The sequence below is a fragment of the Alligator sinensis genome, unplaced genomic scaffold (genome assembly GCF_000455745.1).
Source record: "Alligator sinensis unplaced genomic scaffold, ASM45574v1 scaffold919_1, whole genome shotgun sequence".
Lineage (NCBI taxonomy): Eukaryota > Metazoa > Chordata > Crocodylia > Alligatoridae > Alligator > Alligator sinensis.
Genome location: NW_005842191.1, coordinates 318,977 through 332,562, shown reverse-complemented (window position 1 = coordinate 332,562; position 13,586 = coordinate 318,977). Strand labels below are relative to the sequence as shown.

Here is a 13,586-nt window from a genome sequence, read left to right as displayed (position 1 = left end):
CTACATCTGTACCTATATATGTACCTCAACTTGTGTGTGTGCGTACATGTGTCCTCCTATATGGATGTAAGCAGGTGTTTTTTTACCTGTCAGTGCGCAGGCATCCATGCCTTTCTATGCACACATACACGTGCGCACAAATGCATGTGCCCCAACAGAAATGTGCACTCATATGTGTGTACACTGGGCCTTCCCCACCCCCTGCATGTGCCCATCTGCCCAGGCATGTGTGTGCAGCCCTCCTCCACACACTCAAGTGCAGCTGGGCTTAGGCTGACATGGAAGCAGCAGCCTCTGAAATCCCCTTCCTCTGCTGTGCCTATTTATAGGAGCTGCAGCCACACAGGTTAGCAGCTCCTCAGCCTCTGACCTGCAGAGGGGTGGCAGGGTTGCCTGGTCACCAGGAGGCCCCTCCAGGTTTGCTGAGGTTGGGGTTGGGGTTGGGGGAGGCAGTACAGGAGTGGGAGCAGGCGAGGAGAGCTGGGGAGAGCCTGGTGGAGGGGAGGACACGGGCAGCCCAGCCTCTCCCTGCCTACAGTGTGTGACTTTTGTATTCACTCAGCATTACTGCTGCTCCACTTAGAGGGCTGCCTTTGTGAGGAGCTGCACGGGGAAATCTGCATGACAGGCAGGGCTGCAGGGAGCAAGACAAGCCAGGCTATTTATGGAAACCCCATTCATCTTTTTAATGTGGCAGTGCCTGCTACTGACTGAGCATTAGCACCCCCTCCCCACTCATGCCCCTCCCCAGTCCTCTCCCACTTATATGGCCATGTTCCCAATGGCTCTGATTTCCTCCCACATGCACTAAAGGGCTGGTGCCCTTGTTCCTCCCCCTCTCCTCCCCCCCCAGCCATCCTCACCAACAGGGGAGTGGGCTGCAATCTCACCTCTGGGAACTGCCAATACTGCAGGAACGCTAGAAGAAACCTGGGTAAGACCTAAAGGCCCCAGACCCCACAGCTGCCTACTGCCTCCATCTCTATCCCTCTCCTGTGACCCTGGGATGAGGACACAGCCCGTCAACTTCCAGTGACAGGAGCAGGCAGGGCAGGGTGAAAAAGAAAGAAGCATGGGGTGTTTGGCCATTATGTTCTGCAGCCTGCAGAGAGGTTACAGCTGGATGTAATCCCAGGTAGCACAAGCACATGGGATGGGGGAACATCACAGCCCCTGACCCCTAGGAACAACCAAGGACCTGTGTCCCCAGTCAGGCTGCAGCAGACTGTACCAGGGTAGGTCCTATGGCAGCTGGACCTACCCCACCCACCAGTAGGCCCCATGGCTAAAGGGAGAGGGGTCTCTTTTAACAGCACACAAATCTCAAGGCTGCCTGAGCTCTACATGGCTAGGGTCATGCCCACCTTCAGCTCCCTGCCACCAGCAGCAAGCTGCTGAGCCACTAGGTGCAGACTGGCTGTGCAGCAGCTGCAGGTGAGGGAAAAGGCCTGGCCTGGATTTCCTTGCCCACTGGAGCCTGCCCAATCCAGGTCCTCTCCCTTGTATAGGGAGACACCCAGGCTGGCTCCTTTCCCTGGCACTGGTTCTGCTGCTGGCTCTCTCCCAAGACCAGACTCCGGAAAGGCCTGGAGTCTTTCCAGCTGTGACAGTGAGGTGCAGAAAATCCCAAGTTTGCCCTATAGAGAGCCTGTGCTCCTTGGCCCTGGCCCCAGCACCAGGAGAGTCCAGTTGGTACACAGGTGCAGGGAAGCACTGGTGTGTGCCTGCCCTCCTAAGCCAAGCTTGGTGCTGCCTTGGCCACACACTGCAGCCAGGGCACTGTATGCTGCTTGCCTCTGAGCTCATACAGAGCAGCCAGGAAAACTGTCTTGGAGCTCCACTCCGAGGGAGAGCACTGATCGACATGCATCACCCCAGACAGCTCCATGTCTCACCCCACCACCACTGTCCTCCCAGCCATCAGCGCAGAGCTGGCTGATGCTGGTGAAAAAGCTCTGCCCTAGATTTATGTTTCCTTCAACTCTGAGCAGGCCCCACAAACAGCTCCAGGTCTTCACAGACCAAAGATGAGAAAGTAAGATGAGTCCCCCAAGAGACAGCAACTCAGACAAGGTCATCTACAGGGACACAAGCACTGCCAGGCTATATCTGAGCCAGTTCCCAGGGAGCCGTCCCTGCCTGACCCTGATGCCCGCCATAGACCTCTGCTGCAGCCCCATGACTGCTTTCAGAAATGCCTCTGCCTGGCCCCTCCAAGTCCACAGCTGGCTGAGGACCCTGCCTGGGCTGGCGATTCAGCAGCTGGCAAGCCCCTCCCCTCAAGGCCTTGGTTTGTCCCACGCTTACCGTGCTGCAACTTGTATTTCCGTCCTCCTCAAAGTGCCGTTCCACATAATGGGAGGAGAGCAGGTGACTGTCAGAGAAATGGGAGGATGAGAGCAATGAGGAGCTGGTACTGGTGGAGCAGGGAGGTCTGAGTCTGCAGGGGACCCATGCCAGACACAGACAACTGGCTCATCCCAAAGGGCTGTGTCCTGTGCCTTCTGCATGGACAGAGCTGGAATCCAGTGCATGCACCAGGGCAGAAGTCCCCTGCGATTCCACTCTGCCCACCCAGGGACTACGAATCCATCTCCCCACTCCCTTCCAACATTGCATGCCTGCCTGAAGGATCAGGCACACCTGCTCTAGTAAACAGACTCTCGAGTCCCTGCCTGGCACACATCCTCTACACATCACCAATGCTTACTCCTGTGCACACATGTTGTGCACCCTGCCCCAGTGTGCATATTCTACCCACCCATACCTGCATGCACCCCATGTACACAGCTCTGCAGAAAAAGCTTCTGCTCCAGTGAGGGGGGTCTCCTCAGCCACACCTGCTCACTCACGCATACACACATAGCCTGCCCCAAAGCATGGACTCTCCAGTCACACCTGCCCATGCACACCCTTTCCACTTGCTCGTTGCTGGGAAATCCCATCATGGGCTGCCAGTTACAAGTGCCCTCAGAAGGAGCTGCACGGTGCTAGAGTGGGAGAAGTACAGAGCTTGACCTCCGTTTTCCGGACATGTCCGAGTCTTGCTCCCCATCAGGGAAACCCAATCATCCCTCACTCCCGTTAATCACACCAGCTCCTGTTACACCTCAAGCTCTGGAGCTCACCTCATCCTGTCAATGACCAGGGCCTGAGGCTTCATTACCAGCACTGTGGCAGATCCAAAGGGCACCATGAAATATTAAGGGGACAGCTTACACCTGATGCCTGAACTCTGAGTCAGCCCAAGGCCCAAGCATTGTGCCAAGGCTCACACACAGCACACCCCCACTCTTCCTCAGGGCTGCGAATGTACAATGGATCACAGTCTCACAACCACCCACCAAGGTGCACACATCCAACACCGATGTAGGCTATAGAGATGCAGGCGTACAAGCTAACAGACACAGGCTCACTTGCTCTCACACACACCAACCCTGGTACAAGCTCATACATACACACACACATACTCTTACACATAGGCATGAGCTTGGGCATGTGTGCGCACACACGCATGCATGCATGCATGCAGTCTCTTTCACAGTGTTGCTCGTGGCTACAGGCTCATACACACACACACATCTATGCATTCACACAGACCTATGTGTAATATTCAGGGGAGGACTATTGAGACCTTTGTTGTACTGACACGTACCATTGGCAGCTGGGCTGAGACCCAGGAAACCCATATCCCACCAGCCGTTGAAACTCCCCCTTCCAATGGCTGCTGTGGCTCTAGCACTGGGGAGTGGTTCCTGCGCCAGTTACATCCCTCTTCCAGACCAAGAGCAGGCCAGGCTTCCCCCACTTTCACCCCACCCTGCCACATGCCTCAGCCCTGCCTTGCAGAGGCAGCCATGTGAAGACAGAGCCAGCACACCCATGACCAGGGGGACACTTACTGGTTGAGCTCCAGATCCAGGGTGAAGGCTGAGCCAAAGGCATGAATGAGGAAGCTCACCTGAGCCAGGTGTACATACTGCAAGAAACAGAGGAAGAGGAGTGAGAACACCCCCTGTTCATTGCCGCAGGCAGGCAGGCTGGAGAGGCCATTGCTAGTGAGGGGCACACCAAATGCAACTGGGGCCGGTGGACTCAGTGAGCTAGAAAGTTAAAGACCTCTCTTCGCAACGCCGGCCACACCTCAGCATGGCTCCCAATGCTGCAGGCTAGCAGGGGGGCTCTCACTGTGTGAGCAGCACTGTAACTGGAGAGAGAGGACAAAACGGTCTGCAAGTCTATGTGGGTCCTAACAAAATGGCAGATCAGTTCAGCACAGGGCCTTGTCCATGGGAACCAGAAGCTATTTGCCAACCCTGAGCAACCCCAAAAAATCTCTGTTCTGAGGGCTTCAGCAAAGCCACAAGCATTTTTTGGGTGACCTGGCAATTTTGTTTAAGCTGATGCCAAACCCCCAACAAATGCCAGGACCTCCACAATACACGCCACATTTCTGCCCCCTTCCTCCCTCCCCACATCCCCTGGACCCATTGCTCCAGCATCTGGATGCTCCTTTACAAATGACCCTGGAGACACTGGAATGCCACTACCAGTGGTTCACCCTCACCTGCCTGCTGGGGTCCAGGCCTGGTTACTGCATCGCTAAAAAAGTTATAGCAGAAATGGAGGGAGTTCAGAGGGAGATGGAGAGAGATGAGAGATTGAAAAGACAGGGAATGATTGAGAAAGGAGGCAAAGAAGGGACATGATGGACAGATTCAAAATAATACACACAACAAGGGAGATCAGGTGCTGCTATTCACTGGGCCTCCTGATCCAATTACAGGAAAGCATTTAATAATACTGAAAAGCAACACCACATGATGGGCTTGCCGGACTCACTGAGTGGCTGGTTGGATTCCAGAAGGGTACCATTTTTCACGGAATAAACTACTGAAACAAAAAATGTTGTGCAGCTTTATCCCCATGTTAAAGAAGTGGAAACTGAGACTCAGAAGTCTGGATGGGACTTTGTTAATGACCTCTGTGTCTTACAGCAAGTCTAAAGCAGAGTTCCCCTATAGCTCCTGCTCCCCTCTGCTTGAACCTACCTAGGACACTTCCACTCCCCACTCACCTCAAAACACTTTGCAAACATTAATGAATAAAATTCACAGCCTCCCCACACCTGCAGTGGACATGTGTACACATGTGTACACACATATGCAGGTGGTGATGCAGGGAGACATACCATCCTCACAGTGTAGAGAGATCACAACTCAGAAAGACCACAGTACAATCGTGAACTTGGACACAGTAGGGGGCAGGGACCTCCCCAGGTCACTCATTTCTGGACAGTGTGGTTTGGGTTTGGTTTCATGGATATGGGGTGTGGAGCACAGCAATGGCCAGAAAGAGGCTGTAACCCACCTGTCCTCAGCTGTGGTGAACAGACAGCATTCTGCTTTCTTGATGCAGATACCACATGGACAGATTCTGTGCAATCCATGCCCCTCCAGCTCTGGTGAAGCACCTCATTCTAAATTCATAGCCCCCTATGCCTCCCCAGTACACACACAGCTCTGCCCATGCCCCTCAGACCTGATTCACAGCCCCCTGTTCTCCCAGTTCTGGGCTCTCCACACACATATATACACACCCTCCATCCTGACTCACATACAAATCAGTGATGCACTTGAGTTCTGACCTGCAACATGCAAGCAGAGACCAACAACCATACAGACTTGTTCCTAGCTGGGTGGATGCTGTGATAGACACAGGACAATGCCACTGAGATCAAGATAGATATTGTTTTTCCCTTGAAGGTAATAACTGGCCTGTGGAAGTGCTACCTGCAAGATCCCACTGAGGTCTCCAGGTCAGAAGGATCCAGACAGAATGAGAAAGTGGTTCTCAACCTTTTTAGACTCAAAGCACCTTGCCATTAGATTCAAGGCATCCCTCGGAAAATGCCAGCTCTTAGTTTTCATCTGTTTGTTGACTGCAGAAAAATAATACAGCAATTTTTCTATTGCAAAGAGCTCAGGAAAACCACAACAGGTTCTCTGGGTTTCTCTTTTGAATCATGTTTGCATAAGTAACAGTGCAGCATTGCTTAGCACCCTGGTTGGGAATCACTGAGATGAGACATTGACATGAGTGCTGAGAATACTGCCCGCAGATACCCTGCCTCTTTGCACACAGAGTTACCTCTCTTGTTAGCAACACAAAGCAGCTGTGGGAGCCTTGGGTTATTTCCTTCTGAGGTATCTTTGAATCTAACCCAACACCTACTGAAGACAAAGGAAAGGCTCCAACCGGCGGCCCACACCTTTGAATCAGGCCCTCAAGGCCAGACTTTTGCAGAGCTCAACTGAGCAGGCAGGGGGGCACTGGGAAGCCTGCCCCTGGGAATGCAATCCAGTGGGTGGTCTCACACCTCCTGTAGCAGCATTGAATGCTGGCCATAGCTAGAAACAGGCCACTGCTGTGATTGGGTTTGCACTTTCTACACAGCCCCCTCTGCAGGGACCAGCTCCCCCTCGAGAGTGGTGAAGAGCTGGGTGAACAGCACATATCAAGCAGAAGTGAACAGGGCAGGTCTGTGCAGTGAAATCAGCAGCTCTCCTGGGCATTGGGTGTTTTGGTCTCAGAGGCAGAGATTCCAGGTCAGCAGTCTTACAGAACAGACGCTTAACAAGAGGGACCGGAGTCGGAGTCCATCCCAGGATGATTCTGCAACAAAAAACCCCCTGTGCAAGGAGTGTCAATGATGGGGCTGTCTCCAGAGGAGCAGAGCCCGGCATATGCTTTGCTAGCTGGGAGGAGCAGCAGCTGGGACAGGCAGGTGACTGGGGATAAACGGGCAGCAGGATGCCTGCACAGGGATGCCTGAACCGTAGATGAATGACTGGCTCACTGCCCAGCTGCATGAATGAATGAGTCCGTGCTCCATTTCTCTGGTGCTTTTCCCCAAGATCCTAAGCTGGTAGATCCCTGTCAGAGTTTCTCCTGGCTCCTGCACTCCTTCCCCAGATCCCCCAGTTAGAAAAGCCCTTGCAGAGGGCTGCAGCACTCACTCCTCAGCCACCTCACAGCTTCCAGAGCTCACAACCTAATTCTTTACAGAGTTTGTTGGGAAGGGCATGAAATGGAAACTTCCCTCTCCCTGGAGGCTGGCTGGGACCCCCAGGCATGCCATTCCCCTAAGTGAAGAGCACTGTGTGAACTGATATAGCAGCTAGTCCCCAGCTGTCTGGAATCTGGAACACAAACCAGCTGCCATCACATCTTCAGTGTCACCCTCCACAGCCACATGGCACTTGCTTCCAAAGGACACCAACCAGACAACACTCCACATATGAGACACAGGTAAAACAGCAAGCTGCTTCCGTCTCCAGCCTACAAACCAACAATCCTGCAGCCTTTGCCTGGTTCTGCTGCAGAAACCAGAGGCTCTAGTCACAGCTTCTTGGAGTCCTAAACTACCAGTGCCATATTTCTGGGGTCTTCATCCATGATGCTCAGGCTTGAGGGCAGTGAGAGAGTGGCATTGCAAAAGTAACCCCAGCTCCTGAGCGGGTCAGTGATCTCAGTGCATTACAGAAGGGGAAACCAAGACACCAAGCAGAGACAGGACATGCCAAGGGCCCCCAATGCTAGATACTGACCCAGTCCAAACATTATCAGTGTAGAGGGTTTTTTATTTGTTTAAACCCAAAAAAATTCTGTCCTGGCTCAGCCCAAACCAAGGTGTTTTCCAGTTTTGTCAACTTGGCCACAGAACCAGAAAACCCATCACTTGGCCCGCTCTGATCTGGACAGCCCCACACTTCTCAGCAGCCCTGAACTAACAAACCAATGCACATGGATAACAGAAAAAGAACATGGGTATTATTCCCTGCCCGTTCCTTGGAGGTTCTCACTTCCTCTGTGAGAACAGACCAGTCAGGTAGCACTGGCAGCAGGCTGGATGTCAGGGGATGTGGGCTGCAGGTCTGGCCCTGCTGGTGATCTGCACTGCAATATTCACATGCCAAATGGACTTAATGCCACTTCATATTTCCCAGAAGTTGTATGAGGCTTGACTCATTAACAACACCTCAGACAGGGGGTGCTACAAAAGCACAGGATGTTGCCAAAGACACTGGACTGTGGGTTGTGTGCATCTTTGGGAAAAAAGAAGATAAACATCATGGGATCATAGGGAAGTAGGGCTGGAAGGGACCTCACAAGGTCATCTCAGCTAGCCCTCTACTCAAGACAGGAACATCTGTGACTAAACCATCCCAGACAAGTGTCTGTCCAACCTGCTCTTGAAAACTTTTAAGGACAGCGATTCCACAGCTTCTCTAGGTAGCCTGTTCCCATGACTGACCATCCTCCTACTCAGAAAGTTCCTCCTAAATCTCCAACCTAAATTTCTCCTGCTGGAGCTTGAGTCCTGTCCACTATGGTCATGGAGAAAAGCCCATCTCCATGATCTCTGTAATTGCCCTTCTGGTATCTGAACACTGTTATCAAATCCCTCAGGTCACATCCCCACATGTAGAGGCATGTGCTTGCAGTGGCAAAAAAAATATCAGCACAAATTTGTGCTGCTACTTTTTGCTGCTGTGCATGCCCCTGGCACAAGCATTTTGGTGTGGGGCAAAATGCCCCGCTTCAGGGAAACTGCTGTTTCCCTGCTCCTCCTGGCTCCTGCCATGTTGGAGGAGCCAGAGTGGAACTAGAGGAAAGGAGATGCTCTGGCCAGCAGCCAAAGTATCTCCCAAGAGGACCAAGCTGCCATGTCTGCCTGCACATATTCCTGTAGCATACACTGCACTGCTTTTTTTCATGACTTTTTTTGCTACCAGGATTTCCCAGTAGCAAATTTTGCCCCCACACTGCAACTCTGCAACATGGGTCACATTTTAATATTCCAAGAGTGCAATTTGTGGTATTGTAAAGAGGTTTGTGGAACCACAAACCGCATATGCCTACACATCTGGATCCAGCCTCAGTCTTCTCTTCTCCAGACTAAATAACCCTAGTTCTTTCTGCCTTTCCTCATGAGTCACACCTCTCAGGCCCCTAATCATTTTTTGTTGCTCTGCACTGGACTGTTCCCAAACTGTCCATGTCCTTCTTCAAGTACAGGGCCCAAAAGTGGAGTCCATACTCCAGGTGAAGCCTCACCAGTGCTGAACAGAGCAGGAGAATCAGTTCCCTTGATTTGCAAGGGACACCCTTGTTAATACAACCCAGGATGCTGTTGGCTTTTCTTGCAACAAGAACACACTGATGGCTCATATTTAGCTTATGGTTCACTGTAACCCACAGGTCCTCCTCTGCAGTCCCACAGCCCAGCCAGTTATTCCCTAGTCTGTATTTGTGCATACCATGATTCCATCCCAAGTGAAGGACTTTGCACTTGTCCTGGTTGAAGTTGGTCTAATTGATGTTAGACCACTTCTCCAGTCCATCCAAGTCATTCTGGATCCTAGCTAGCTCTGCCCTCCAGAGCATCTGTAACTCCACCCAACTTGGTGTCGTCCACAAATTTGCTAAATGAGAATAAAACAGGTAGAGGTCAGGCTCACGCTCAGAGCAACTACATCCTTGGACTGCATTGCAGCCCAGAAGGCAAGAGCTTGGCACTAAAAGGAAAGGGGGAAAAAGGAGAAAAGAAGGCAGAGGGGGGAAAAGTGTGAACACCATAAATAAACCTAGCATAAAAGGCTCCTGTGACTGAGTTCAGTCATGAAGAATAGTGACATTCCAGGGTGGGACAGGGGCTGGCAGTGGTCCAAAGAACTAGCTGTGTTTGATAGCATTGGTCCGTCATTGACCCCTGTGCAGTGCAAGATCCCCCGGACACCCCCATCTGAACAACTGCAAAGAAGCCTCCCCACCTTTGCAGTATCCCTCACCGAGCCTCTAAAGACCTCACACTCTGCCAAAAGACAGGGTTCTTCCCAAATGCCCACCACAAGCTCCAAAGGCTGGCTGGGACCCAGAGCTTGCTAATGGCAAGATACCTGCCCAAAAGCCAACTGGGGTTGATAAGAGTCTTTCCAGTACTACTAGTAACTGCTGGATCAGGCCTTAGCACATCCAGAGTATGCTGCAGACAGACTCCTGCACCAGCCCCACAGGGAGGCAATAGAGTCCAAGCCCCAGTATGGGGTCTCAGGCCTGAGTGGCTCTGACAAACACAAGGCTTTCCATGCTCCTCTGAAGGACCCTGCAGCCAGGTGACCCATTCCCAAAGGTGGCCAAAAATGTCATCGCCAGCTGATGCCCTGCATCAGAAACACCCCAGGCCTCAAAGCAAAATTGTCCCAGAGCCCCTGGTAGAGGGGGAAGGGACCTCTGTCCCAACTTCCCCAGGGAAGAGCCACAGCCTTGGCTTTTTTCAGCCCTGTGCTTTGCTTTGCGTTGCGTTCCTACAGTGAATTGTTCACTCTGCCATTCCCACAGGAGTTCTGCTCCCTGAGAAAAGGTTAGAGGCAAAAGGACCCAACTTGGCTTCCCAAAAGCGAAAGGGAGCCAATGTAGCAGCACTGAGGAGGATTTGAACCTGGCAAAGGTGATGTGGGAGGAGTACAGGGGGGCACATATCTACCCAAATTTCTATGCCAACAGCAGGGTGCAGGGCTCCAGCCCAGCCAGAGCTAGCACCTGGCAGCAGGGGGGCTGGCGGCGCAGAATTGTGCCCCTCCACTGTCAACACTTACACATCATCTATGGAAACTGGGCCCTTCAAGACTACAGCACAGGTTGCTCCCAAAGCAAGAAGCAGAAATAGGTTATTATTGATCTAATGAATCAGCTGCTAGACAGCAACACAACATAAACACCAGTGCTGGGAGCATGAAGCTGTGCTGGGCACCTGCTCCCTTTAAATCCTCTCCCCAGTAACACCCCTGATTCAGGGTAAGATTCCACCCCTGGCTGTCAGATTTGGGGCAAGGTCTGCATGTGGACCAGGCAGATGTGGACAAGGAGAGGGTGCAAGGGATGAATGCTGGGAAGACCCAGCAGGGCTCTGGCTTTTGGACACCTATGTTCAGAGCAAGGTTCGCTAGACTGTCCCACCCTGGGCCCCTGACAGGATACAAATCCCTTGTGGTACCGCAGGCCCAAACAGCAAGCACAAGTGTTTCCCAGGGGCCATCACCGGACATCATGGGACCTTTGCCCAGAAGGTCAATGAACAGCACGACTCCCCCCATGTATAATGTACTGGAGGTATCCATCTTGTTCTGGGAAGGGGCCAAGAGGTGGGGCAGGGTAACAGGGCAGCTGTGTACTTATATCACAGGCAGGCCTTCTGGCCAAAAAACAATGGGTTCAGATCCCACCTCTGCTGCCAACAGTCCCTGTGACCAAACACAAGGGCTCTGCGCCTGTTTCTTTGTTCCTCTAAAGGGGAATCTGATGTCCCACCCTTAGAAGTGCAGATGCTGTAACTAAACACACTGCTCCATTCTGATAAAAGTCCCCCTCCTTCACAGGTGGAAAAGCATTACTATCCCTGCTTGCTGGATGGGGAAACTGAGGCACACAGAAGTAGACAGATGGCTTGCACAGAGCAGCATGGGGGCCAGCAGCCTTGCCCCTCAGGTTTGGTCCCTGTCCACTGGGCCTTCTGTGGCAGAGACAGGCACCTGTTGAGTGATTCACTACTGTATTGAGTGATTCATGCCAGGAAATATTAACCCACTAAACTACTGGCTCTGGGAGCAGTGCTGTTCCTTACTCTGTGTGTGCAGTACCCAGCACAGTGCAGTCTGTAGTCACTACCATATTAATAACCAGGTGAGGAGGCTCACAGGGCATGAATCAATGGGGCTTCCTGTAACATGGAGATACCAATACCCAAACCTTCCTCTTCCAAGCCACAAGATATGAAATGGTTCAAGGCTGACTGAATAATCACAGAAACGGAATGAATACTCCCGCTCCCAGGCAGGGGCAGATGTAGGACCCAGCTTTGTGCTGGAATCTGCCAAAGAAAAACAGGCAGGGTTTCAGCAAGCGCCTGTGACTGTGTCCACCCCCATGGGAAGGCTATGGAGTTAACTGGGGGGCATTATGATAACTCACCCCTGGTTACAGCAATTGTGCCTTCCTCCTCCTGTGCTCGAGTGATTATCCCATTCATTATGCATTAGCCCTGCCTATGCACTCCCGTTTAATCTATTTTAACACCCGCACACATACCTACAGTACCAAGATTTTAATGGAATACATTAAGAGATTCAGCAGCTGGTGGGAGGTGATGGATAGGCAGCCCCAGGAGGCCAAATCCTCTGGTTTGGCCAGGGATGGTTCCAGTGCAAGCAGCTCCCTGACAACACCACCCCCAGGCTGTGCACTGTGCCTGGACAGGGGGCACGAGAGCAAGCGGGGAGTTTGGTTTCGTGGCAGCCAAATCTGTGCTGAAGGTATCGACACCCACATGCCAAGGCCCTCATCAAAATCCAAACTGGAAAACAAACCAGAGAAAGGAGCCCCCCTTCCCCCAAAATCCTCCCACCCTCCCAGTCATGGCAGGTGTGGCAAAGGGACATTTCCCATGGACAGTTCACCCAAGGGGACCCCCCAGCCCAGGCTGCTCTCAGCATAGGGAAGACATGCCACATGCAGAACAAGCAGCTTGTCCTTGCCCTGCAGACTGATGCTGGCAGAGGTCAGGGGAGAAGCCCAACTAAGCCCTCCACCTCTCCACTCCTGGCCAATCTGCGATGACAGTCACAGCACAGGCGAATGCCCATCCTGCCAGGGACTGGTCTGAAAGACACTCAGCTACTACCATGTGGCCCGTACCGGCATGCACTAGCTCAGCACCCATACCCTCCTCCTCACCCTGGGCCCCATGCAACCGCGAGTGGTGTAGTGCCCCACCAGACTGAGCAGGGCGCTCCATACGATACCCAGTGTGGCGACACCAAGATACACTGACTTCAGCTCTGCTGTGGGGCACCCCAGGCAAGCCCCCACACTGCTCCCACCTGCTCTCTAAGGAATAGAAGACCCCCACCTTCAACTCAGGAGGGCGCCTTGCCACCCAGCCCTTCCAGATGGCGCGCGGTGCCCTCTGGCTCTCCTCCCAGCCCCGCGGGACATGCCTCTCTGCCTCCCCCGGCCCCATGGGGACCCTGCCCCCTCCTGCCGATGCCCTGAAAGACAGAGTGTTAAACGGGACGGTTGTACAGGTTCACTTACAGGGCCTCCGCCTTGAGGCTCATTCCTGACCCTGGTGTCCAGCTGATGCTTCTGGACTTCTCCTCCTGAGATCTGCCTCACTAACCTGCTGGGGTGGGTGATTTCTGAAGCAACCGGCCTGGGGTCCCATCGGGTGTTGGGAGACCTCCGCCGCCAAGCACCGGGCTGCACAGCTGCCTGAGCGAGACCTGCCGGGGGGGCCAAAGGAGAGTACAAGGCACAGCTGCATTACAAGTGCCAGGCGGGGATGGCGATGGGGATGGGGGTGCAAGGCCAAGCTGGGGGTGAAGGGGGCAGGGGAGGGAGTGTTGCCTCATCTCCCAGAGGCGGGGAGGGACAGGCGGGAGGAGGGAGGGAGGCACTGCGGATGCAGCAGAAAAGACCGCAGTGGCAGCAAGCAGGGCGGGGGGGTGTCAGGCGGGGAGGGGGCC

General features: G+C 53.2%; 1 protein-coding gene across 1 annotated transcript in view; it reads right to left on the bottom strand.

The window, feature by feature from the left end:
• Nucleotides 1-13,334, bottom strand: part of ADAM11 (ADAM metallopeptidase domain 11) — a 48,751-nt gene extending 35,417 nt beyond the window's left edge. Inside the window, exons 1-3 of the mRNA XM_006026360.2 lie at nt 13,241-13,334; nt 3,903-3,979; nt 2,308-2,374 (exon numbers count right to left, since the gene is read on the bottom strand). Of these exons, the coding sequence (XP_006026422.1) occupies nt 2,308-2,374; nt 3,903-3,979; nt 13,241-13,285 (189 nt within the window). The 5' untranslated portion in view covers nt 13,286-13,334. The remainder of the gene's footprint in view (nt 1-2,307; nt 2,375-3,902; nt 3,980-13,240) is intronic.
• Nucleotides 13,335-13,586: the final 252 nt, after the last annotated feature.